The sequence below is a fragment of the Suncus etruscus genome, chromosome 5 (genome assembly GCF_024139225.1).
Source record: "Suncus etruscus isolate mSunEtr1 chromosome 5, mSunEtr1.pri.cur, whole genome shotgun sequence".
Taxonomy (NCBI): domain Eukaryota; kingdom Metazoa; phylum Chordata; class Mammalia; order Eulipotyphla; family Soricidae; genus Suncus; species Suncus etruscus.
The window spans coordinates 155842743-155868571 of record NC_064852.1 but is presented as its reverse complement, the minus strand read 5'-3'; the positions used below and the strand labels follow the sequence as shown (position 1 = coordinate 155868571).

The 25829-nt window shown below is 53.7% G+C and overlaps 1 protein-coding gene, 1 long non-coding RNA gene and 1 other non-coding gene across 7 annotated transcripts in view; all 3 read left to right on the top strand.

Moving 5' to 3' along the window:
• LOC126009513 (uncharacterized) overlaps nt 1-25829 on the top strand; it is a 175518-nt gene that overhangs the window by 64536 nt on the left and 85153 nt on the right. The gene's annotated exons all lie outside the window — the stretch shown is intronic.
• Nucleotides 405-512, top strand: LOC126010670 (U6 spliceosomal RNA). Its single transcript, XR_007496686.1, has one exon. It is a non-coding gene; the product is annotated as a U6 spliceosomal RNA (small nuclear RNA).
• The window catches only part of TRAPPC9 (trafficking protein particle complex subunit 9), an 88142-nt gene continuing 80928 nt past the window's right edge, over nt 18616-25829 (top strand). For 3 of the 5 annotated variants that reach the window (XR_007495898.1, XM_049773855.1, XM_049773852.1), the window contains exons 1-3: nt 18616-19221; nt 19609-19629; nt 25427-25572. Coding sequence is in view for 4 of the 5 variants with exons in the window: in XM_049773855.1 (XP_049629812.1) it covers nt 18638-19221; nt 19609-19629; nt 25427-25572 (751 nt within the window). In the remaining variant the exon portion in view is untranslated. The remainder of the gene's footprint in view (nt 19222-19608; nt 19630-25426; nt 25573-25829) is intronic. The other 2 variants (XM_049773856.1, XM_049773853.1) reach the window with 1 other exon arrangement.

Sequence of the window (25829 nt, the reverse complement as noted above, 5' to 3'; positions counted from 1 at the left end):
CCCCAAATAAAGCCCTGGCTGCCTAGTCGGGTCTTTGTCTGGCCCCACAGAAGCAAGGGCCTGTGATGCGTTGGGCTTCTCCTCCAGTCTTGTTTCAGACCCACTTCTAGTGTCTGTTCTCGAATCCTGGCTTGGTCCCAGTTTTGACTTAGGAACTCCTGCCGCTTCTCACTGGGACTTTGGCTGTAGAAATCACCTTGAGGGCTGCAGAGTCCATGTTCCGAGGGCAGGGCCCGTGCGACTGACCCAGGTTCTGTCCCCTACCTACGCACTGCGAGGAGTGAGCCCAGGATTCAGAACCGGGAGTGAATGAATCCTGAGCACTGCTAGGTGCGGCCCAGCAAAAAGAAAATCCGTCTTTTAGGGTTTAGATGTGACTTGAGGACGGACAAAGCTTGTCCACTGTGCTTGCTTCGGCAGCACATCTACTAAAATTGGAACCATACAGAGAAGATGAGCATGGCCCCTGCGCAAGGATGACACGCAAATTAAAAGAATTGAAAAAAAAAAAAAAAAAGCGTGTCCACATGCCCAGGGTACACACTGATCAGAAACTCTGGGGTCGGGGCCGGGAAGGTGGCGCTAGAGATAAGGTGTCTGCCTTGTAAGCGCTAGCCAAGGTACGGACCGCGGTTCGATCCCCCGGCGTCCCATATGGTCCCCCCAAGCCAGGGGCAATTTCTGAGCACTTAGCCAGGAGTAACCCCTGAGTGTCAAACGGGTGTGGCCCAAAAACCAAAAAAAAAGAAAAAGAAAAAAGAAACTCTGGGGTGTCGAAGTTGAGTAAGCTTGATGGGCTGCTGAACACCCCCTACAGAAGCCCTTAGTTACCCAGACCCAAATGGGTTCTTTCTGGAGATAGCAGCTTAGAGAGACTCTTCCAGAAGAAAACCACATCATCTCTCCCCAGAGAAGGGCATGTGGGAGCCTGCTGCAGTGCTCTGGGTACTTACCAAAATGGGGGGTTGGGGGGTAGGGTGATAGCTGTGCAGAGCCTGAGAGGTGCTCCACAGACTGAGCACCGGAGGAGGTTTTGATCCTCAGCACTGCCCAAACACTCCCCAGGAGTCCCTCCCCAGAAATAAAAACACAAAACTTGGGGCCGGAGAGATAGCATGGAGGTAAGGCGTTTGCCTTTCATGCAGGAGGTCATCGGTTCGAATCCCGGCGCCCCATATGGTCCCCTGTGCCTGCCAGGAGCAATTTCTGAGCCTGGAGCCAGGAATAACCCCTGAGCACTGCCAGGTGTGACCCAAAAAAAAAAAAAAAAAAAAAACACAAAACTTAAAAGTAGGTTGGTGGCAGCAACAAGGAGGAATGGGGACAATTAGACTCGGCCTGCACCACTCTGAGCCTCCTCAGCAATCCCAAGAGTGAGGTGGGCCCAGAGGGAGCTGAGCACCTGCGACTCTGCACTTAAAACAAGCACCTTCCAGACCACATTGAAGGCCTTGGAGCAACCCTGCAGCCTGGTGCTTTGGGACATGAAGGGCTGTAGGGTCTAGTAAGTTCACAAGATGGAGGAGGGTTCCTTCCAAACATGCTGAGAGATGAGCAGAGTGTGGAGGACCAGCCCTGGAGCTGCCCATAGTAGAAAGGCCCGTCCTCTGTCCTCTGCAGTCTCAAATCCTAAGTTCTTTGGGGGTGCAGGAATGGGCAGCCCCAGAGTAGCGGTTTTCAGAAGAAACAAAAGGTTGCAAGGACGAGAGGGAGTCCCCAGCTCAGACTACTACAACAGTTCAGCTGTGAAGGAGCTTGCTTCTAATGACTCTTGTTCAATCGTGCATATGATTCCTTCAGTACTGCCAGGAATGGTCCACAAAAACAAAGAACAGGACTGGAGTGATAGCACTGCGGTAGGGCGTTTGCCTTGCATGTGGCTGATCCACGACGGATGGGGGTTCCATACCTGGTGTCTCTTATGGTCCCTCAAGCCAGGAGTAGCCCCTGAGCATCACAGGGTGTGGACCAAAAAGCACATTCCTGTTCTGAGGTCCCTGCATCTAAGCCGCAGAGGTGTGGTTCCTTCCTTGTACTTGAATGTGGAAACTGACCTCTGTGCTCTCCCCTCTTAATAGTCCTTTAAATAAAATTATTCCTGTGCATTGTGAAGAGCAAAAGGATGCACTGCTTAGCAACATATACATAATTGTTTTTGTTTTGGGGTCACACCGGCAGCGTTCAGAGGTTACTGTTGCAGTTCAGCTCTTGATGAGCTGGCTGATGGAGGGATGGAAGATGAGGTCTTTCTCCTCCAGCTCAGTGCTGTGTGGTTTCTTTATAGTTTTTTTGTGAGCCTTAAATATTCCAGTTTTACTTTGCTTTTATTGTTGTGGAGGCATGAATGAAAGTCAGATCACCTGGAGAAGAAAATAAATTATTCTACTTCACCATTTGTCTCCTCATGAAATGCTTTTTCACGGGGACGGAAACCCATGTGGGGTAGTACTCAAGGGCTGATTTTCCCTCCAAAAAGCAATTCAGGGGCTGAGTAATGGCACAGCGGTAGGGCATTTGTCTTGCACACCGCCAACACAGGACAGACGTGGGTTTGATTCCCAGCATCCCATATGGTCCCCCGAGCCAGCCAGGAGCGATTTCTGAGTCCAGAGCCAGGAGTAACCCCTGAACGTGGCTGGGTGTGACCCCCCCCCCAAATAAAAGAGCAATTGATTGCTCTGGCCGGCCCAAAATAGAGGGACAGTTCTGTGTAGTGACAATGGAGACCTCACTAGTGGGGCAAGTGAGATGTCCAGTTCCTGGTTCACCTCGCCCCCACTCCTGGGTGCTAGGGTGAAAGGGGCAGGAAGGCTGCAGTGTTCTGGCCTGTCCAGGAAACCTAGTAATGAGCTTTCTACCCTATAATCTAACCAGGAAGCAATGGCCTCTTCCTGATGGAGAAACTGAAACATCACACTGAGATGATTGGACCCCCTCAAGAAAGGGAAAGGAGAACTTAAAGTCCTGATAAGATTTAAGGGCCTGAGGCCAGAGCAGTGACACCAGTGGGAAGGTGTCTGCCTTGCATGCTCTAGCCTAGGACAGATTGCGATTCGATTCTCCTGCTGTCCAATATGGTCCCCCAAGCCAGGAGCAATTTCTGAGCCCATAGCCAGGAGTAACCATTGAGTGTCACCGGGTGTGGCCCCCCCCCAAAAAAAAAAAACAAAAAAATGTAGGGGCCTGAGAGATAGCAGTAGGGCATTTGCCTTGCATGCGGCCAACCCTGGACGGTCCTGGGTTCAACTGCTGGTCCTCCAAGCCTACCAGGAGCAATTTCTGAGCACAGAGCCAGGAGTAACTCCTGACACCTCCCGTTCTGATAAATAATAATAATAATAAAAACTGACTAAAAAATGTCCTGACACCAGCTGAGGGTCAAAGACCACCTTTGATAATGCAAGGTGGAAAAGGGAGTTTATTTGGTTAACCGAGGTCTGAGCCTCATCCCACAAGTGGAGTCTTGGCAGGGACCCCAGTCAAATATTCAGGAGCCGGAACAATAGCACAGCAGTAAGGTGTTTGCTTTGCACGCACCCAACACAGGATGGACAGCAGTTCGAATCCCGGCATCCCATATGGTCCCCGGAGCCTGCCAGGAGCTATTTCTGAGCAGACAGCCAGGAGTAACCCCTGAGCACCGTCGGGTGCGGCCCAAAAACCAAAAAAAAAAAAAAAAAAAAAAAAAAAAGAATATGGTGGGCTGTGGGGGGAGGCTGAACACCTTGCTGGAGGTCTGCGAGTCCAAAAATAACTCCCAGAGAGAAAGATTAAACCTCATCCTTCTATCCCTCTCCTGGGCAACAACCATCCACCACAAATAATTCACTTCAGACAACGAAGTTAGGGGACCAAAGGTTTGGCAAAGAGAGTTCTTTGCCATCCGACCCAGCCGTCAGCTCTGCCAAAAGCCTGTCTGGCCTCCCCCACAAGCTACTTTATTTCACACTCAATCACCCTCACCTTGAAGATCCAGGTGGGACGACAGACACAGAACTAAGAACATAGAATAATACCAAGAATACTCTACAGTGGGCCTTTAGAGATAACATTGCTTTGGCTTCGGTATTCTGCTTGCTTAAGGAAGTTAACTGCTATAAACCTGGCTTTGCTGTGAGCCTAACTGCAGCCATGACAGGCTCTAGTTTTAAGGTACAAAGACTGGGTCCAGAAGAACAACCAGTTCCTGGAACCAGACCCTAGGGGTAAATATCAGGAGATATATCCATATAAGGCTAAACAGCAGCTGACAGACGGCCAGATGACAACTGCACCCTGGGTCTGCAGTAACAGATAGCCAGATGACACCACACCCTGGATCTGGGGGGCCTGCTGGGTCTTTCTGATGCTACATTGGATCTACAACCAATCTTCGCCCAACCTTGTACTAAGAACCAATAATTTTAAAGATCAATACTCAGAAGCAGAAATCTCCTGGACTGAGCCCTAGGCACCCTTTCAATTTTGCCTGTGAGCCATTCTCGGGGGCCTCCTTTCCTAGGAGATGTTGGACCCCAGCATGCTGGAATAAATTCCCTTGCGTTTACATGACTGTCTGTCTCCCTGGTGGTCTTTGGGTGGTGGGCCCTGAGTTCCGGACTTAACAGAATCTTGAAGGCCTGGATTCCAGTCAGGTTCCAGTCTGCATGCTCCCCAAGGGGAAAAGTCTAGCTGACCCACTTCCTTCGAGTGCTCTGGCTCAGCTCCGGCTTAGCTTCGTCCTTCAGAAGGGAAATTAATTTCCAGTCTGCCCTGTTCCCAGCTGACATCACCCAGCTTTGAAGAAGAAGAACTTGCAGGGAGCCAGGGCCTGGCATCCAGCCCCAGAATCTAAGTGCTGCAGAGCCAGCGATTGTTCCTGGCATTAGCCTGGCACTGGGGCTGTGCTGGGCTTGACCCTTCCCTAGGCAGGAGACACTGTGCCTGGTACCCACCACCCCTACCCAGCCCAGTCCTGCAGTCCTGGCCTGTCTCCAGTGGGGACCGCAGCTGGCCCCTCCTCCCCCCACAAGCTGCTGGGAGGACAGTCCCATCCCGGGTCACCTGCACCTGCAGAGGGGGAGGGGAGCAGGCAGGTAAGGTGTGTAGACATTCAGACTCTTCCCCTCTGCAACTCGAGGTGTAGGGGGTGGGGAGGAGTGGGTGATGTTTCCTGCCTGTCATCATCAGCTTCTGTGCTTCAGGGAGGCTGGAGAGGAGAGCAGGAGGCCAGGCAGGGGTGCTGTGTGGCCACTGTAACTCTTGTCCAAATTTTCATCTCATACCAAGAATCTCCTGGGTCTGGCAGCCAAAATGATAGCACAGTGATAGTGTTTGCCTCGCACGCGTCTGGCTGATCCGGAATGGACCTGGGTTCCATTCTGGCATCCCATAGAGTCCCCCTCAAGCCAGCCAGAAGTGATTTCCGAGTGCAGAGCCAAGAGTAACCCGAGTGCCACAGGGTGTGGCTCAAACACATACACACACACACACACACACACACACACACACACACACACACACACACACACGAATCTCCTGGGTCTGGGTAAGAGTCTGCTAGCAGCCCAGTCTCTTCATTGACTCACCACAGACTTGCACCCCAGAACTAGCTATTCCCTTGGGCCGAGTGTTAGCACAGTGATAAGGCCTTTGCCTTGCATACTGCCGCCCAGGACGAACCCGGGTTCGATCCTCAGCATCCCATATGCCCCCCCCCCCCAGCCAGGAGTGATTTCTGAGCACAGAACCAGGAGTAACCCCTAAGGAGCGCCGCCGGGTGTAGCCCCCAAAACAAAACAAAACAAAAAAGAACTGGCTGTTCCCACTTGCTCTGCAACGCTGCTAAGTTGGTATCCCTGTGACACCACCGGAGAAATGAATGCACAGACCCTCAAGCACGGTGGGGTGCCCGCACAGATGTGAAAATATTGGGCTTCACTGGACACATGAAGAGGACATGATGGACAATGACAAGGTTTGGTGAGGTGAGGGCTCATTGGATGGGAATGGACTACCAGGGCTACATAGAACCCTGCATTGAAGTGCCGTGGATTGAACTCAGGGCCTCTCCAACCCTTGCACCATCTTACCAGCCCGACATGGAGAATTTTGTTTTTCTGTGGTTCTTGGTCTGACCCCCACATGCAGACCCTGCTGGACAAATGAGAAGATGGTGGCATAGCCATGTGTCGGTATGTATGTGTATGTGTATACACACATGTGTATATGTGTGTGTTCATGTTGGTATTTTTTGTTTGTTTTTCGGCCACACTCGGTGACACTCAGGGGTTATTCCTGGCTATGCGCTCAGAAACTGCCCCTGGCTTGGGGAACCATATGGGACACTGGAGTGTTGCCCCATCCCCCATTCTTCCTGTGTAACCTTACCTACAAGAAAGACCCTCCCATTTCTGGACGGGTCTTGGGGAGGTTACAGAAGATTTGGCCTCAGGGGCAAAAGGGGATTTGCATGGATGGAGGATGGAGAAGGAAGCTGGAGGAAATGGCTGAGGGACAAGGTACAAAGCAGGACTGAATAGGAATCCAGTGTAAAAGGTTATGAGAGAAGCCACACATGTTGGCTAGGGCATGAATAAAGCTGATATTTCCTGAAGCCTGCCTGTGAGTGAGTTCTCCACTCGTCGCTATCCAGAAGTTGGGGACCGCCAGCTGGAGAAGAGTTGGATACTTGTGGTCCTGGGCTGGAGGAGAAAGGCCTCCATCTCCATCCACTACCATCCAAGCTCATCCAAAGGATCTCTTTATTATTTTATACTATACCGGGGGATCGAACTTTGGTCCGTCCTAGGCTAGCACAAGCAAGTCAGACACTTTATGCCCTGCACCACCACTCCGGCCCACATGCTGGTACTTTTGTCTCTACTTTGTGTCAATTCATCCCTTGTCTTGTAAGTTATCCCTCTTTGTGTGTGTGTGTGTGTGTGTGTGTGTGTGTGTGTGTATGTGTGTGTGTGTGTGTTTTGTTTTAGGGCCACACCCGGAGGTGCTCTGGGGTTATTCCTGGCTCTGAGCTCAGGAATCACTCTTGGCGAGCTCACTGGATATCGAACCCAGGTCAGCATAGTGCAAAGCAAACACCTTATTCTACCCTCTGTACTATGGCTCCAGCCCTGGACTGTGAATATTTTCTGTGATTTGCTTCTTTCTCTTGTCAGAGACCTATAAATTTACTTAGCTGTGGATCCATCCCGACAACCTGCAAATGCAGAACCTTCAAGAAAGCAGCTGGAGTGAAGACCCCTGATGAGACCCCAAACCAGACTAGGGTATTGAGTTCAAGTCATAGGTGTTGATTTTGATTTGAATCTTTTTTTTTTTTTTTTTTTTTTTTTGGTTTTTGGGTCACACCCAGTGGCTCTCAGGGGTAACCCCCAGCTCTGCGCTCAGAAGCCTGCTCCTGGCAGGCTCCACAGACCATCTGGGATGCCGAGAATCGAATCAAGGCCCATTCCAGGTTAGCCTTGAGCAAGGCAAATGCCCTATTGTTGTGCTATGGCTCTGGCTCCAATCTGAACCTTCTTGTTTCAGCAGAGAAATCGAATTGACAGAGATGGTATGAGTTCATGTTGTGTAAGTGTTGGACCTGACTTGCCCTTCTCCCCTACCCTACTTCAGCACTACCACTTGAATTGTTCCCAGCCCCCTCCCTGTCTACTCAGACCTTGTTGTTTTTTTTTATTTTAGTTTAGTTTTGTTTTTGGGTCACACCTGGCAGCACTCAGGGGTTACTCCTGGCTCTGTGCTCAAAAATTGCTCCTGGTAGGTACAAGGAACCATATGGGATGCTGGGATTCGAACTACTGTCGGTCCTGGATCGGCCACTTGCAAGGCAAATGCCCTACCGCTGTGCTATTTCTCTGGCCCCAACCCAGACTTTGTTGAAGTTGTTTATGATTTTTTTCTTTTGATTTTTGGGTCACACCCGGCAGCGCTCAGGGGTTACTCCTGGCTCTATGCTCAGAAATCGCTCCTGGCAGGCTCGGGGGACCATATGGGATGCCGGGATTCGAACCACCGTCCTTCTGCATGCAAGACAAATTTGCCCTATCCCCATGCTACCTCTCCGGCCTGTTTATGACTTTTTTTTGGGGGTCAGACCCAGCAGCGCTCAGGGGTTACTCCTGGCTCTATGCTCAGAAATTGCTCCTGGTAGGCTCAGGGACCATATGGGATGTTGGGATTTGAACCACCATCCCTTCGCATGCAAGGCAAACACCCTACCTTCTTGCTTTCTCTCTGGCCCGTTTATGATGTTGAGCTTTGTGAGTTTTTTTTTTTTTTTTTTTTTGGTTTTTGGGTCACACCCAGCAGTGCTCAGAAATCGCTCCTGGCAGGCTCAGGGGACCATATGGGACACCGGGATTCGAACCACTGACCTTCTGCATGAGAGGCAAATGCCTTACCTCCATGCTATATCTCTGGCCCCGAGCTTTGTGAGTTTTTATATATCATGGAGATTAGTGTTGCTTGTTGTGTGATAATTTACTCTCATTCCGTAGGAAGCCGTTTAGGCTTGGGTTTGTTTTTTGGGTCACGCCTGGCTGTGTTCAAGGGCTCACTTGTATGTTCTTTTTTTTTGGGGGTGTGTGCACCCGATGGTGCTCAGGGGTACCCGGCTCTGTGCTCAGAAATTCAGAAATAGCTCCTGGCAGGCTTGGGGAACCATATGGGATTATGGAGATTGAATCTGCATCCGTTTGGGTCAGTAGTCTGTGAAAGGCAAACGCTCTACCACTGTGCTATCATTCTGGCCCATGTTTCTATATTTCGTGTGTGTGTGTGTGTGTGTGTGTGTGTGTGTGTGTGTGTGTGTGTGTTGTTTTTGGGTCACACCTGGCTGTGCTCAGGGAGTACTCCCAGCTCTGTGCTCAGAAATTGCTCATGGCAGGCATGAGGAACCATATGGGATGCTGGAATTCGAACCATCATCTGTCCTGGATTGGCTACGTGCAAGGCAAACGCCCTACTGCTGTGCTATCTTTCTGGCCCTGTTTCTATATTCCTTTTTTTTTTTTTTTCTTGGTTTTTGGGCCACACCCGTTTGATGCTCAGGGTTTACTCCTGGCTAAGTGCTCAGAAATTGCCCCTGGCTTGGGGGAACCATATGGGACGCCGGGGGATCGAATCGCGGTCCTTCCTTGGCTAGTGCTTGCAAGGCAGACACCTTACCACCTCGCCAGCCCCTGCTTCTATATTCTTTTTTTTTTTTGGTTTTTGGGCCACACCGGTGAGGCTCAGGGGTTACTCCTGGCTATGCGGCTCAGAAGTCGCTCCTGGCTTGCAGGACCATATGGGACGCCAGGGGATCGAACTGCAGTCCGTCCAAGGCTAGCGCAGGCAAGGCAGGCAGGCACCTTACCTCTAGTGCCACTGCTATATATATATATATATTTTTTTTTTTTTGTGGTTTTTGGGTCACACCTGGCAGTGCTCAGGGGTTTTTCCTGGCTCCGTGCTCAGAAATTGCTCCTGGCAGGCACAGGGGACCATATGGGACGCCGGGATTCGAACTGATGACCTTCTGCATGAAAGGTAAATGCCTTACCTCCATGTTATCTTTCCGGCCCCCCCCCCTTTTTTTTTTTTGTGGTTACTGCTATATTCTTTTTTTTCTTTTTTTTTTTTTTTTTTTTTTTGGTTTTTGGGCCACACCCGGTGACGCTCAGGGGTTACTCCTGGCTATGCGCTCAGAAGTCGCTCCTGGCTTGGGGGACCATATGGGACACCGGGGGATCGAACCTCGGTCCGTCCTAGGCTAGCGCAGGCAAGGCAGGCACCTTACCTCTAGCGCCACCGCCCGGCCCCACTGCTATATTCTTAATAATGATTTGTAGTTTTTGTTTTTTGTTTTGTTCTTGGTTTTTTGGAGGGTCACATCTGGGAGTGCTCAGGGGTTACTCCTGGCTCTGCACTCAGAAATCACCCCTGGCAGGCACAGGGGACCATATAGGACGCCGGGATTCCAGCCACTATCCTTCTGCATGGAAGGCAAATGCCCTGCCTCCATGCTGTCTCTCCAGCCCCATGATTTGTAGTTCTTGATCCTAATAAAACTGTTGGAGCTGGAGAGATAGAACAGCTCCACACAGTTAATCTGGGCTCTATACCCTGCATACCATATGCTTTCTGAACACCACCAGGAGTGATTCCGGAGTGCAGAGCCAGGAGTCAGCCCTTAGCACTGCTAGTTCTAGCTCCAAAATAAAAAAAAGCAAAAATTAGGCCTGACGGGTCAGAATGATAGTACGGGCTCCGTCTAATCCCCCAGACTGAACAGGGCAGGGGCAAGGAGGGTGGGAAAGGAATAAAAGAATAAGCGCAGGCTGGATGCCTTCAGTCCACTATGCAGAAGCTAAGTGATAGTTTTTTTTTGTTTGTTTGTTTTTAGGTCTCACCCAGTGACGCTCTGGATTTACTCCTAGGTCTGCAGTCTGAATCACTGCAGGCAGCCTTGGGGGACCATATAAGGTGCCGAGGATCAGACCAGAGTTGGCTCTCTACAAGGCAACCGCTCTCCCACTCAGCTCCATACTTGTTAACTATTTTCAGTTAGACAGTCACACTATTTTATTATCGAATATTTTAATCTCATTATTAAAATGTAACGTAATAGCGTTTGAATGATCAAACCACCCAATTTATGAATCAAGACACTCCCTTATGACATTTTCAAGCCGGGGCCTGAGCTAATCATCCCTGGTTAGCTTTCCCAGTGGAGTTATTTCGATCCGCTTTCCTAGTGCAGCTACTGGGTGGAGACTACTTGGCTGACATCTGGTGCTCACAACTGGAACTCCAGCTCCTTAAAGTATCATCCTGGGATGGCCTTAAGAGGACTTTTGAAACCTGATCTTTTGGGCCCCAGGGCTTCCTCCAGGGTCTGCACCCAAGGGATCACGGTTCCTGGTGTTGGGAACTGGCGTTGGCGCTCTCCCACCCAGCACTGACTTTCTTTTTTTTTTTTTTTTTTTTTATGTCGAGCTTTACTCCTCCATAAAGCTTTCTTTATGAGTGGTAAAGCTCTCCAAAAATTAGTCCCTTGCTGAAACTGCAAAGCAGCTGTGTCCTGAAGCCTAGAGCTTCTAGCACTGACTTTCTGCAGCTGCATTTGCTCTAACGTCTGTTTCGTCTCGGTGATCGGGGCGTGGCCCGAAAACAAACCGGAGAAAGGAAGGAAACGCAACGACGACGCCCAGGCCAACCCGAGTCTCTCCAGCGAGGACGGAAGGCGCCTTCTTCTCCTCCTCCTCCCGCTCCTTCCGGGACGCTGACGTCACGCGCCCGGGGCGGCGACGGCACGACGTCACTTCCGGCCAGGCGCCACTTCCGGGCTCCCGCCGACGCGACCCAATTCGCGGCGGGGTGGCCCGGGGCGGCCCAGTTCCGCGCGCGGGGCCGGGGCCTGGCCTGCCTCAACCCCCGACCCGGCCGCCCGTTCTGGAGTCCGGACCGCCCTCCGTTCCTCCGTTCCTCCTTTCCTTCCCTCCTTCCGCCTCGCGTGTTGAGAAACGAGAACGCGGGCCACCTCGGTCGGCGCATGCGCACGCGCACGCGCACGCGCAGCCCGCCGCCGCCGCCGCCGCCGCGGTCCGGAAGTCCAGCTCCGAAAGTTCCGCTCCGGGAGTTCCGCGCAGCCGCCTCCAACCCTCGGGGCGTGGTCTTCCTTTTCGGGGCGGGGCCTGCCTGCCTGGGCGGGGCCAGCGCCGAGCCGCCGACGGGCCCGTCCCACTAGGAGCGAGTCCTGCCGCTCCGGAGGGTCTTGCCCTGGCGTGTCGCGGCCTTAGTTTGCATCCGTCTTGCAGGTCCCCCGAGCACTAGCGACAGTATCTAAGCGTTCCTAAGCGGGCCCGGAGCCGTGGCACAAGGGGAAGGCGTTTGCCCTGAACGCAGCCAACACAGGACCAGGACGGACGGCGGTTCCAATCCTGGCATCCTATACGGTCCCCCGAGCCTGCCGGGGTGATTTCTGAGCACCAGGAGTAACCCCCGAGTGCCGCCGGTGTGACCCAAAAACCAAAACAGAAAAAAAAGTTCCTAAGCACAAAACTAGGAGTAACCCCTGAACATTGTTGCGTCTGACCTGCCCCTCCAAGATGCAGAATAGGGGCTAGAGAATTAGTACCCAGCTGACTAGTTTTAATCCTCAGCAATCCTATGATCTTCCAAGCAGTGGCAGGAGGATCCCTGAACTCTGCTGGGTGGGATCAAATGGAGGATCATTGCTTCTTTCTCCCATGAAGACAAGTTCTACTTTATTGCCAGGTCAATGAAACACTAGTGAAGTCAGTACAGAACTCCACCCACAGGGCAGAGCCGTGGCCCATCCTCTGAAAGGCAACAATCCCTGTGTGAGCACAGCTCAGTAGTGGCTGGTGTGGCCCAGAGCCTGGACCTCACTAAGTAGCGCCTCGCATCGTGTCATCTTTTTTTTTTTTTTGGGTCACACCCGGCAGTGCTCAGGGGTTATTCCTGGCTCCAGGCTCAGAAATTGCTCCTGGCAGGCACAGGGGACCATATGGGGCGCCGGGATTCGAACTGATGACCTCCTGCATGAAAGGCAAACGCCTTACCTCCATGCTATCTCTCCGGCCCCGCATCGTGTCATCTTAAGAAGCCACTTCCCTGTGCATGGGAACACCTGGGATCACCTCTTGGGCAATTTTTTGTGTGGCTCCCTGTCCTGCCAGGCTGCCCTGCTGGCCTTGATCCCTGACATTGGGCCTGTCCGGGAGCTCTGTCCTCAGTGCTTCTTCGCCAAACCTCGGGAAAATGTCAGAATTAGCTCAGCTGGCTTTCCCGCAGGCCTGGGAGCATTACTATTTTATAAGTGTATGAATTGTAAATGAAGGCACAGAAGAGCCCAAAGCAGGGGTCTGCCCTCCGTACAACATTTCGTGGCCCTCGGCCGGCCTTTAAATATCGCAGTATTTGCGATTATTCGGTAAGCGAATAAAAATTGCACTAGTAAGAAAAAAATCGCATTCAACATTCGCATACCCTGAGCAGTCCGTTTGGGGTATGCGAATGTTTAATGCGAGTTTTCATTGCGGCTATTCGGTAAGCGAAATCCCTTCTGCGGCCCTGCCTCGCCCCGACTTTGCCTCCTGCGGCCCCCAGGTAAACTGAGTTTGAGAGCCCTGTCCTGAAGTCTTGGTTCCCAAAGGCTTCCTCAGTTGCAGACTCCTTGCTGAGACCCAAGTCCGTCCTCCATTGTGTGTTACTTGCTGCTGTTTTTCTTTGCTTTAAAATCCAAGAAACTGGGCCCGGAGAGATAGCACAGCGGCGTTTGCCTTGCAAGCAGCCGATCCAGGACCAAAGGTAGTTGGTTCGAATCCCGGTGTCCCATATGGTCCCCCGTGGCTGCCAGGAGCTATTTCTGAGCAGACAGCCAGGAGTAATCCCTGAGCATCGCCGGGTGTGGCCCAAAAAAAACCAAAAAAAAAAAAAAAAAAAATCCAAGAAACTCCTGTATCTGGCAGTCAGTGAAACAGCACGCTGGTGAGCAACAGGACAGTGGGGAGGCCTGTGCCTTGCTCGCAGTGGACTGGGTTTGATCCCCAGCACCAGCAGGATGATTCCTGCAGGAAGACCAGGAACGAGCCCCGAGCACTCCCGGTATCCAGCAAGAACAGGTTTTGGGTCTGACTCTAGGACCGAGAGCACCAAAGTGCTCAGGCCCCAAAGGTCCCTGGGCCTGGCTCCTCTGGGAGAGCGGCTGTCACAACCAGGGACACCTGCAGCCCGCTCGGGCCTTCCACTCCAGCCCTAGAGCCGGGCCGAGCACAGCGCGCCGATCCTCCCCGGGCCAGCCGGCGCGGGCTCGACCCCAGCAGCCCGCTTGGCCTCGAGCACCGCCCGGACGGACAGTCCCGGGCCCAGAGCCAGCCGGGCGGCGCGGGCGGCCTCCGACCCGCTCCCTCCCGCCCCTCGCCGCGGCTCCGCCTCCAGCCGCCCTCCGGCCCGTCTCCTCGGAAACCCGGAGCGGAGCGGACAACCGGGGGCGCCGCGCAGACGCAGCCGGCAGCCGGGAGCCGGGAGCCGGGAGCGGCCGCAGCCCGGCGGGTGCCCGGTGCGCCCGAGGGTCCGCCGCTCGCGTAAGTGCGGGCCCCGGGCAGACTCGCGGCCTGTCGCAGCCCTGTGCCGGCGCCCCGGCCCGTCGCCGCCTCCGCGCTGCCCGCCCGGGCCCGGGCCCTGGCCCTGCGCCGCGGCTCCGAGACCCAGGTCAGGCCGCATCCCGGCTCCCGTGGCCGAGTCCCCGACTGGCACCCCGGCTCCACGTTGGCAGAGAAAAGGGCTCGCGAGGAGACTCGGCCCGTGCCAGGAGGAGTCCGTGTCCGTGTCCGGGGAGGACCAGTACCGGGGACAGTAGTGCCTAGGCAGGGTCTTTGCCAGGGAGAGTCGGTGCCCAGGGAGCGGCAGTGTCCATCGGGGGTCGGTGCCCAGGGAGCGGCAGTGTCCATGGGGGGTCAGTGCCCAGGGAGCGTCAGTGTCCATGGGGGATCGATGCCCAGGGAGTGTCAATGTCCATGGGGGGGTCGGTGCCCAGGGAGCGACAGTGTCCATGGGGGGTCGGTGCCCAGGGAGGTTTTGTGCACAGGAGGAGGGTCTGTGCCACAGAGGGTCAGTGCCCAGGTCGGAGTCAGGGAGGGTCAGCACCGGGAACAGAGCCCGATGCCACTCCCTCTCCCACTTAGCTGACCGTGTCCCTGCAGCCACCTGTCCAGCTCCCTGAGACTGAAAAGATATCAGGTGCTTGAATGTTTGCTTTACCTTTGCACTTAAATTATTTTTTAGGGGGGACATTGGGGTTCAGCTCTTGACAAAATGGGCTGGTGGTTCACTGCGAGGGTTCAGGAGCACTGCTGCCCAGACTTTGCAAGAGTGCCAGGGTACCTGGGCTGATGCCTGCGGGGTCACATGGTACTGGGAGCTAGCTGCATGCGGAGGACACCCAGTCCTATGGCTCCTGTTTGTGATGCTTAGTTATTGGCAATCCTTAGAGTGGTGCGTCTGCCGTGTCAGATTGTTTGGTGCAGAGACTGATGGGAGAGCGAGCACTATGCAGTGTGCCCAGTGGGCACATGAATGCACGTACAGAGACACAAGTGGACCTATAGATGCAAAGACACGTTCATGGACATTGCAAAGATGTATGTACAGATGTAGGCACAGACTCATAGACATATGTAGGGTGCACAGATGGATGTACAGACTCATGCACGGCTGTAGTATGTAGTGTGCATGTAAGTAGAGATGCACAGAAGCACAGACATGTATAGATAGATGTACAGACATAGGTACACACAGATAAACGTAAGATGCAAGGATGCACACACATGCAGATGCACAGACATACATACACAGACTTGTGTACGAAAGCACCGACGTTCGTACAGATGCATGGACGCACACACCTACAGACGCACAGACACATAAATGCACACACATTGTGAGAAGGGGCTGGTGAGGCGTCGCATTCTGGAGCCAGAGGCTGAGCTGGCAGTGCCATTTCTGGGGCGCAACTGGTGTACAGACACTACCCATGGCCACCTATTTCCCCCCACTGCTGGGTGGGCGCAGGTTTGAATCTGACTCCAGGTTGTTCTGCTGCCTGCAGTGACTGTTTGCTGGAGTCTGCAGGGAGAACTAAGCTGGGTGCTTCCGTGCCCTGGGAGGGGTGTCCTGGGGATCCTGGGTGACTAGGGTTTAGATTTCTATTTTTTGGGGGGGTGCTGTGGGATGCTGGGAACCCAACCCTGGTCCGTTCTGGGCCAGCCGCTTGCAAGGCAAATGCCCTGCTGCTGTGCTATCGCTCTAGCCCTGGGGTTTAGTCTTCATAGGTTGTTAAACCCCAGAAACTGGAGGAGGCTCAAGAATTTGGCTGTCACTGAACATTTTTGCCCAGGGGCCGGAGAGATAGCATGGAGGTAAGGCCCGTGCCTCGCATACAGAAGGACGGTGGTTCGAATCTCGGCATCCCATAGGGTCCCCCGAGCCTGCCAGGAATGATTTCTGAGTGTAGAGCCAGGAGTAGCCCCTGAGCGCTGCTGGGTGTGACCCAAAAAACACGGAAATTTTTGCCCAGTTGGGATCATAGATAAATAACCACCAGGGGCTGGAGCGATAGCACAGTGGGGCAGGTGTTTGCCTTGCACACAGCTGACCCAGGTTCAAACCCCGGCATCCCACATGGTCCCCCAAGCACCAGCAGGAGTGATTTCTGACTCCACCAGGTGTGGCTCAAAAACAAACAAAAAGATATACTACCAAAGTAAAAAGCAAAAGGAGGAAGTTCATAACATGGAAATAACCAGTAATGCTAATATTTATTTATTTATTTTGGTTTTTGGGCCACACCCGATGACACTCAGGGACTACTGCTGGCTATGCACTCAGAAATTGCTCCTGTCTTGGGGAACCATATGGGACGCTGGGGATCGAACTGAGGTCTGTCCTGGATCAGCTGCATGCAAGGCAAATGCCCTACCAATGTGCTATTGCTCCTGCCCCAACGCTGGTGTTTATGAAGCACTTAGTAACTTTAATGTACAGCACTTGTATTTATTAAGCATTCAGTATCTTTATTTGGGGTATTATTTACAGTGCTCAGGGGTTATTTGTGGCTTTACACTCAGGAATTACTCCTGGTATGTTTGGGGGACCAGATGAGATGCTGGAAATCGAACCTGGATCTGTTGTGTGCAAGGCAATCGCCCTACCTGCTGTACTATCGCTCTGGCCCTCCGCACTTAGTATCTTTTTTTTTTTTTTGGTTTTTGGGCCACACCCGGTGGTGCTCAGGGGTGACTCCTGGCTGTCTGCTCAGGGGGACCATATGGGACACCGGGATTCGAACCAACCACCTTTGGTCCTGGATCGGCTGCTTGCAAGGCAAACGCCGCTGTGCTCTCTCTCCGGGCCCCGCACTTAGTATCTTTAACATGCAGCACTAGTATTTATAAAGCCTTTAGTATGTTTAACTTACAACACTAGTATTTAAAAGGCCCTTACTTATTAGGATGTTTAAATACAGCTCGTTTTTCTTCTCTTCTGTCTCTCCCTACAGTTGCCAGGACCAGTTAGACTTAATTCTTGGTGTGATCATGTTCCATCACTGGCTGGAGTCTTTGCAGAGCACTAGAGGAGGAGTATTTGTAGGGCTTTGGCTCTAAGACTGGCTCTTCTGCACTGCCTGGGACAAGGCTGCCCTCTTCCCCTTCCACTTGGCCTCTGCTGCTTTTTGGTGAGCACTCAGATGTGTGGCGTGGTGGTTAGTTTCTCCCAAATCCTAGGAAGGTCTGGACACCTAAAACTGCTTCCTGCCCCAGAGGTTGGCCCCCCATGCCAGGGCCACCTCTTGAGAGCCGTGGACACGGGCTCTGCAGTATGGGTTCTCCCAGGTGGTCCCCTGGAGAATTTGGGCTGGATGGAAAGAGGGGTTTGCGGGATGGTGAGCTGGGGGTTGGATGGCAGAGCCCCTTCCTGGACTCTGAGCCCCATGCTCTTAGCTTCGTTCTTTTTTGGCAAGGTTGTGAGGTGGTTATATTTATTTTGGTTTATGGGCCACACCTGGTGATGCTCAAGGGTTACTCCTGGCAGGCTCAGGGGACCCTGTGGGATGCTGGAGATCAAACCCAGGTCAATCAGACGCAAGGCAAGCAAGAATGCAGCTCTCAATCCTTGAGAGATGGCTTAAGTAGCCTTCCTAGGGGCCAGATGGACTGTCCTGCAAGCTCTGTGTCTTTCTTTTTTTTTTTTTTTTTTTTTTTTTTTTTTTTTGGTTTTTGGGTCACACCTGGCAGTGCTCAGGGGTTATTCCTGGCTCCAGGCTCAGAAATTGCTCCTGGCAGGCACAGGGGACCATATGGGGCGCCGGGATTCGAACCGATGACCTCCTGCATGAAAGGCAAACGCCTTACCTCCATGCTATCTCTCCGGCCCCTCTGTGTCTTTCATATCCTATGAAAGAGAGGCCACAGCTCACAGGTTGGGTGGGGGAGAGGGCTGGTGTCACCCTCCTCCATCCCCAGGAACTGGCCCTGAGACAGGTAGTTCTGTCCAGGCCTAGTTTGGTTTGATCCCTGGCACCCCTGTGCCCCACCAGCAGTGGCCTTAGGGCAGAGCTGGGGTGGTCCTTCCGCCCCCAAACCCAAGCAGCCTGAACTCTAACCCTAACACGTTCTGTGCTCGTGTGTGTGTGTGTGTGTGTGTGTGTGTGTGTGTGTGTGTGTGTGTATCTTTTCTCATTTTTTTTCTTTTTTAGTTTTTGGGTCACACCCGGTGTGGCTATCTGCTCAGAAATTGCTCCTGGCTTGGGGGGAACCTGTGGGATGCCGGGCCGTCTGAGGCTAGTGCTCACAGGGCAGACGCCTTCCTACCTCTAGTGCCACCGCTCGGGCCCCACCCTGCCGTTGATTCTTGCTGTGTTTCTTCTCTTAGCCAGCCCCACACCCACACCCGGGGCCGGCCAGCGCCCACTTAGCTCCTGGTTCGCAGGGAAGTAAGTGGCCAGGGTGTGAAGTGTGGACGGGGCATCTCTGCACCGCAGCTTTCATGCCTTTGCATCGCTCTTCCCCTCTCCCCCTCCTTCGTCCCCTGCCTTCTGCCTCGTCCTCCCCGTCCAGGGGCCGCAGCCATGAGCGTCCCCGACTACATGCAGTGCGCCGAGGACCACCAGACGCTGCTGGTGGTGGTGCAGGCCGTGGGCGTGTCGTCGGAGGAGAACTTCTTCCGCGTGTACCGGCGCATCAGCGCCGTGAGCCAGGTGAGCGTGCGGGACTCGCAGCGCGTGCTCTTCATCCGCTACCGCCACCACTACCCGCCGGCCAACAACGAGTGGGGCGACCTGCAGACGCACCGCAAAGTGGCCGGCCTGGTCACCGTCACGGACTGCGCCTCGCCGCGCGACTGGCCGCAGGCGCTGGAGAAGTTCCAGGCGCAGAAGGAGCTGTACGGGCCCACGCTGTACGACTCGCGCCTGCTGGTGTTCGGGCTGCCCAGCGAGCCGGCCGAGCCGCCGCGGCCCGACGTGGCCTTCTACCCCAGCTACGACGCCTGCGACTCGGTGGAGAAGCGCATCGAGGACTTCGTCGAGTCGCTCTTCATCGTGCTCGAGTCCAAGCGCCTGGACCGCGCCACCGACAAGTCGGGGGACAAGATCCCCCTGCTCTGCGCGCCCTTCGAGAAGAAGGACTTCGTGGGGCTGGACACCGACAGCAGGTTGGTCCCGGGCAGGCCCCGCTCCCTGCCCTAGAACGTGCTCTAGAACGTGCCCCTCGCGCCCTACCCCATGGGCCTGTCTGTCTGGGTGGGACCCTGAGTCTTGGTTCCCCCTCCCTCCGCGTCATCCAGAGCATCAAGGGCTCTTGGGGCCCCAGGCCTGGGGATTCGGGGACAGAGAGCTTGCTGCCCCTGTGCAGGCTGGGGCAGTTGGAGGGTATCTCCCCACAGCCTGGGGTTGGGTGACGGGTGGTCTCCTGATGAGCCCTGGCCAGGGGTCGCACGGACAGTGACAGGCCCATAGTTGGGTCCACTCGAGTAGCGCTAATCTCTGCCTGTTCCTTTCTCTCTTCTCTCCCTTCTCTTTCCCTCCTACCGCCCTGTGAGTACGATGTTGGGTCTGAGAAGGTAGGCCCCGGATGGACAGTCCCCCCGACAGGCCCGTGACAGCTGCCCTCTGCTCCAGCACTCCTTCGCTTCCAAGCCCTAGTGCCCTACCACCCAAGCCTCGCTCACTCTGGTCGCCCTCAGACTAGCCTTTATTGCCTTTGCTCCATTTACATTTTTCTTGGTTTCTTTGCATGTCTCCTTCAGTACCTGTTATCTGCTCAGACACTTGTCTGGCCATGCTGAGTGTTGGGCAGCCAGGGAGCTTTAACTAATCGGTTTGGTTGGAAGAAGCAACTGCCCCAGGTGGTGCGAAGGAGCTTGCCTGCCCGCTAGGCTGTGCTGGGATGTTTGCAGGAACCAGGTTCTTGGCTGTCACTGTGTGTTGTATGTGTGTGGGTGCTGGGCTCTGGGCCCACCAGGCTGGGCAAAGAGGAGCAGAAGAAGGGAGGAAGGGGAGCAGGGAGGAGGAGCAGCAGGAAGAGGAGGAGTAGGAGGAGAAACAAGAGGAAGAGGAGGAACAGGAGGGGGAGTTGGAAGAACAGGAGCTAGAGGAGGGGTGGGAGCCTGTGGCGAACATCATACTCAATGGGGAAAAACTAAAATCCTTTCCTCCAAGATCTGGCACAAGATGGGGCTGCCCCCCCCCACTTCTATCCAATACAGTAATGGAAGTATTTGCCATAGCAATTAGGCAAGAAAAAGATATCAAGGGCATTTAGATGGAAAAAGAAGAAGTCAAGCTCTCACTGTTTATAAATAACACGCTGCTAGATTTAGAAATTCTATGAAGCTAGAGTGATAGCACAGTGGGGAGGGCGTTTGCCTTGTAGGTGGCCGACCTGGGTTCAATTCCCAGTATCCCATATGGTCTCTCCTAGCCTACCAGGAGTGATTTGTGAGCACAGAGCCAGGAGTAATCCCTGAGCACTGCCACGTGTGGCCCCAAAACAAAACAAAATAGGAAATTCCTAAAGACTATAAATAAAGCTTCTAGAAACAATAGATTTATATAGTAACTTTATAAAATTAATATGCATCTCCATGACTTTTCTCATTCCCCTAGAACATGCTCTTGCCCCCTCACTCCTGCCTGCTGCCACAACCCAGGCCCCTCCAGATCCCAAGCAGGTGGCTGTGGTGGCAGCAGTGGCAGGGCCAGTGAGGGTGAAACTCCCCCAACCAGTTGGAGTGGGGAGCACAGGAGGAGCCTGGGCCTCAGGGCTGGAGGGGCCCCAGGCTGAGTGGTTGGGGGGCTCTGCAGTGGACCATGTGGAAGGGCCAGGACTGGGACTGTGGGTGTGCTGATGAGCTACCCCCCTTTGCTGGGCTTTCTTCTGGGACTTGGAGACCATACTTCTCCTAAAGGGGGGCTGAGTGCATCAGCCTGAGGGCTGATAGGTAGGTGGTCAGTGGGGGCCTGATTCTGGAATAGTCTTTCTCTGCACATCAGGCTTCTGGGGTGGGGTTGGAGGCAGACACCCCACTTCCCCCTGAAGCTGCCGCTCAGCAACAGTTCGGGGAAGCACAGTGACAGGCTGACAGGCTGTTTCCCTCCTCAGAGATGGTTGAGGGGCTCTTGAGTGCCCCCAGACCTCATAGCAGCAGCTCAGACCCAAGCCCATGCTACTGCTGCCTCTTAGGATCCAAATTTTTTTTTTTTGGGGCCACACCCGTTTGATGCTCAGGAGTTACTCCTGGCTATGCGCTCAGAAATCGCACCTGGCTTGGGGGGAACATATGGGTTGCCAAGGATCGAACTACAGTCTGTCCTAGGCTAGCGCTTGGAAGGCAGATGCCTTACCTTTAGCGCCACCTCTCCGGCTCCAGTATCCAAATTTGTAACCACCTTGACATGGGCTCTTTTTGGGAGGTTAGAATTTTGTAGTTCGGGGCCGGTGAGGTGGCGCTAGAGGTAAGGTGTCTGTCTTGCAAGCGCTAGCCAAGAAAGGACCATGGTTCGATCCCCCCGGCGTCCCATATGATCCCCCCAAGCCAGGGGCAATTTCTGAGCGCTTAGCCAGGAGTAACCCCTGAGCATCAAACAGGTGTGGCCGAAAAAAAAAACAAACCAAAAAAAAGAATTTTGTAGGTTCTTTTTTTTGGTTTTTGGGCCACACCTGGCGGTGCTCAGGGGTTGTTACTTCTGGCTGTCTGCTCAGAAATAGCTCCTGGCAGGCACGGGGGACCATATGGGACACCAGGATTTGAATCAAACACCTTAGGTCCTGGATCGACTGCTTGCAAGGCAAACGCTGCTGTGCTATCTCTTCGGGCCCAGAATTTTGTAGGTTCTTGTTACATCTGAGCCACACACACTGTCCAGGTCCTAGTGGTGTAACTGTCCCATCAGGGGCTGGTCTCCCCACATGGCTCACTGAGGTTTCTCCCCTGCAGTCTGGCAAGAGCCCCAGTCTAGATGGGACACTCTAGATGAAGTTAAGAGAGGCCAAGGGGGGTTGTGTGTCCTTGTCCTTGTCCCCACACAGGGACAAATCTGGGGTGGCCGTTTGTTGAGGGTTTTACAGTGACCTCAGATGAGAATGAACAGTTCCTCCTCTTTTTTTTTTTTTTTTTGGGGGGGGTCACACCCGGCAGCGCTCAGGGGTTACTCCTGGCTCTATGCTCAGAAATTGCTCCTGGCAGGCTTGGGGGACCATTTAGGATGCTGGGATTCGCACCACCACTGACTCTGCATGCAAGGCAAACTCCTTACCTCCATGACATCTCTCTGGTCCCTCTTCTTCTAACATAGTGATTTACCAAGTTGTTTATAATACAGTTTCAGGCACTCAGTATTCCTTTTTTTTTTTTTTTGTGGTTTTTTGGGTCACACCCGGCAGTGTTCAGGGGTTATTTCTGGCTCCAGGCTCAGAAATTGCTCCTGGCAGGCACAGGGGACCATATGGGGCGCTGGGATTCGAACCGATGACCTCCTGCATGAAAGGCAAATGCCTTACCTCCATGCTATCTCTCCAGCCCCCCCTTTTTTTTTTTTTTTGGTTTTTGGGCCACACCCATTTGACGCTCAGGGGTTACTCCTGGCTATGCGCTCAGAAATCGCCCCTGGCTTGGGGGGACCATATGGGACGCCGGGGGATCGAACCGCGGTCCTTCCTTGGCTAGCGCTTGCAAGGCAGACACCTTACCTCCAGTGCCACCTACCCGGCCCCTCAGGCACTCAGTATTCCAACCCAAACCCCACCACCTAATGTGACCTTCCCCTTATCAGTGTCCCCAATCTTCCACCCACCACCCTAATATGCCTCCTTGCAGACACGAATTTACCTTGTATTGTTCGTTACAACACAAAGGCAAATGGAATGAGCAAAACTTAGGTCAATAAGAGTCCATTTGAAATGGTTTTTCTCTCTCCCCATGGTGGGACTAAAGTCAATGTCTGAGGAGTTCCTGGGCTGTGGCTGGTTAGTTGAGCTTCTGTATTGCAATACAGACTCCCTGAGCATCGGAGACTCCTATGGGATTTTCCCATCTGATTTCATGTGACTGTACTGGGATGACACTACTCAAATTTTGAGGTGTTGAGGGTCCAGGATCTATAGATCTGGAACAAATTCTATAGCTTGGTGTAATGGAAGCCTCATGCTCCAGCCCAGGGTATTGGAGAGAAATTGGAGAGAAGAAGGAAATAATCCACGCATGGTTAAGGGGGTAAAACAGGTTCAGGAGCTCCCACTCTCGAGTCTTCCGCTCCTAAGAAGCAGAGCTCAGAGGTGGAAAAATGAAACCGCAAGTGATTTCCTCCTAAGACTCGGGGTCTTTTTTAGCAAGTGCCAGCCTACATCCTGGATTGGAGAACAGGTGATGTACAGCACCAATCCAAAGGCTGCTTCCAGCTGAGTATCAAGCATATACTGAATTGATGGAACCTGGTTAATACAATAGGTTGGCAGTTTTTTTTTTTTTTTTAACTTTATTGATTGATTGGTCTTTGGGTCACACCCAGCAGTGCTGAGGGGTTACTCTCAGCTATGAACTCAGAAATCGCCCCTGGCAGGCTGGGGACCATAAGGCATGCTGGGAATCTAACCAGGTCTCTCCCAGGTTGGCAGCAGGCAAGGCAAACGCCCTATGGCTGTGCTATCTCACCAGCCCCAGCTTGGCAGTTTGACGAGGGTCGAGTGGGGGGCTGGACTCTTTCTGAGTGTAGGATAGGATGGGGGGGGCTATTGTACTTACAGGCAGAAAAGGGGGATATATACTCTCCATCCCCTGACATACCCCTTGTTCCCAGAAGGCCCTAGATTGATGAGCCTGCACCAGTCCACCCAGGAAGAATTGGTAGCATCGTGCTCTGTTCAAAGCTTAATTGTCTGTCCAGTATTTTTCCTTTGTTTCTGGGCCACACCAGCAGTGCTCAGGGCTGGCTCTTGGCTCTGTGCTCAGGGATCATTCCTGGCAGTGCTCAAAGGATGGAGGCCAGGGATGGAACCTGGGTCTGCGGTGTGCCAAGTCAGCACCGCCTTGCTATAGTTTTCTCCAGCCCCTCAGCTTTTTGGTTGTGTGGTTACTCAGACTACATATGGAACTGGGGTCTCCTGCATGCGAAGCATGGAGTCACCCTCCAAACTTAACTGCACAGGCCCCATCTGCTGAGATGGGCTCAGACTCCCTTTCAACCTAACCTGGAGGGTTCCTTCCTGTGGGTTTCTTTTTTTTTTTTTGGTTTTTGGGCCACACCCGTTTGATACTCAGGGGTTACTCCTGGCTATGTGCTCAGAAATCGCCCCTGGCTTGGGGGAACCATATGGGACGCCGGGGGATCGAACCGCGGTCCTTCCTTGGCTAGCGCTTGCAAGGCAGACACCTTACCTCCAGCGCCACCTACCCGGCCCCTCCTGTGGGTTTCTTACAGCACCTCTTGGCTGCTTCCTTAAAGACAGGGCCCTCCTCTGTGGGACAAACAATGCTCGGGGAATAGGAGCGCTTCAGATCATGCCAAGCAGGAACTGTGGAAAACTTTGGATGTCTTTGGTTTCTTCCAGTGAACGAGGCCTGGGGGGGCTTAGAAAGGCCTTTTCCCAAAGATGACTGACGGTTTCAAGCGGGAGGCTGCCCTGGGTCCGCACTCCCCCTCACTCCCAGGGCCACGCTGTGACCCTGGAGGGGGGTCTTAACTCATGAGGCACAGTTACTGGCTTATCCACAAGTCACAGGCCCTGTCTCTGGGGCTGACTTGTCACCGGGCGGTCAGTACTGCCAGAAGCTGGAGCCTGGACTGCCATTGTGGGCAACACCAGATGTACCCAGAGGGACCAGTTGGGCTGCCACTACTGTGCGGAGCCCTGTGTGTGTGTGTGCGTGTGTGTGCATAAGCCCTATCCATGTGTGTGTGGGGTCCATGTGTGCGTGAATGAATGCAGAGGTTCCATGAGTGTTGGTGCGAGCATAGCCTGTGTGTTGCAGATGTGTGCAGGAGGCCTTGTGCATGTGTGTACATGCAGGAGCCCCCCTTGTGTGTATCCATGTGGCCCCGGTGTGCATGAGTGTAGAAGGCCCATGAATGCATGTTAGTGTGTGTGTGTGTATATCTATGCCCACTCTGAAGCCCCGTATGTGTGTAAGGGTGCAGGAGGTCTGTGCGCCTGAGTGTGGACATGTGGGACCCCTGTGTGCCCATGGACACTCGGGCAGGGGCTTGTCCATCTGTGCTGGCTTCATCTGTGGGCCTTGCCTGGTGCTGCCTGCTCAGCATTTCCTGGTGCTTAGCGGTGCGGGCCGGGCTGGGGCTGGGATGTGGGGTACAGGTGTGGGCACAGGGTTCCCTCCACCCACCCAACTTGATGCTTTCCTGCAGGCACTACAAGAAACGCTGCCAGGGCCGCATGCGAAAGCATGTGGGCGACTTGTGCCTGCAGGCAGGGATGCTGCAGGATGCACTGGTGCACTATCACATGGCTGTGGAGCTGCTGCGCGCCCTCAACGACTTCCTGTGGCTCGGAGGTGAGGCGCTGGGGCTGCTTCATCTTGCGTCCTGAGGAGTCAGTCCCCCCTACTCCACGCACCATCCCCTGCCCTCAATACTGTGCCCAGGGTCACCTCCTTGTGAGGCCCTCTTTCCCCTCCTCTGCTGTCCCAGTGCCCACCCATCTCCGGGCAGGGAGGAGATTCCATCTCGCTCCTTCTGCACCCGTCTACATTCCAGGTAGGGCATAGCAGGAGGTGGGGCTTGATGCTTCAGGAAAGAGCACAGGGGCTTG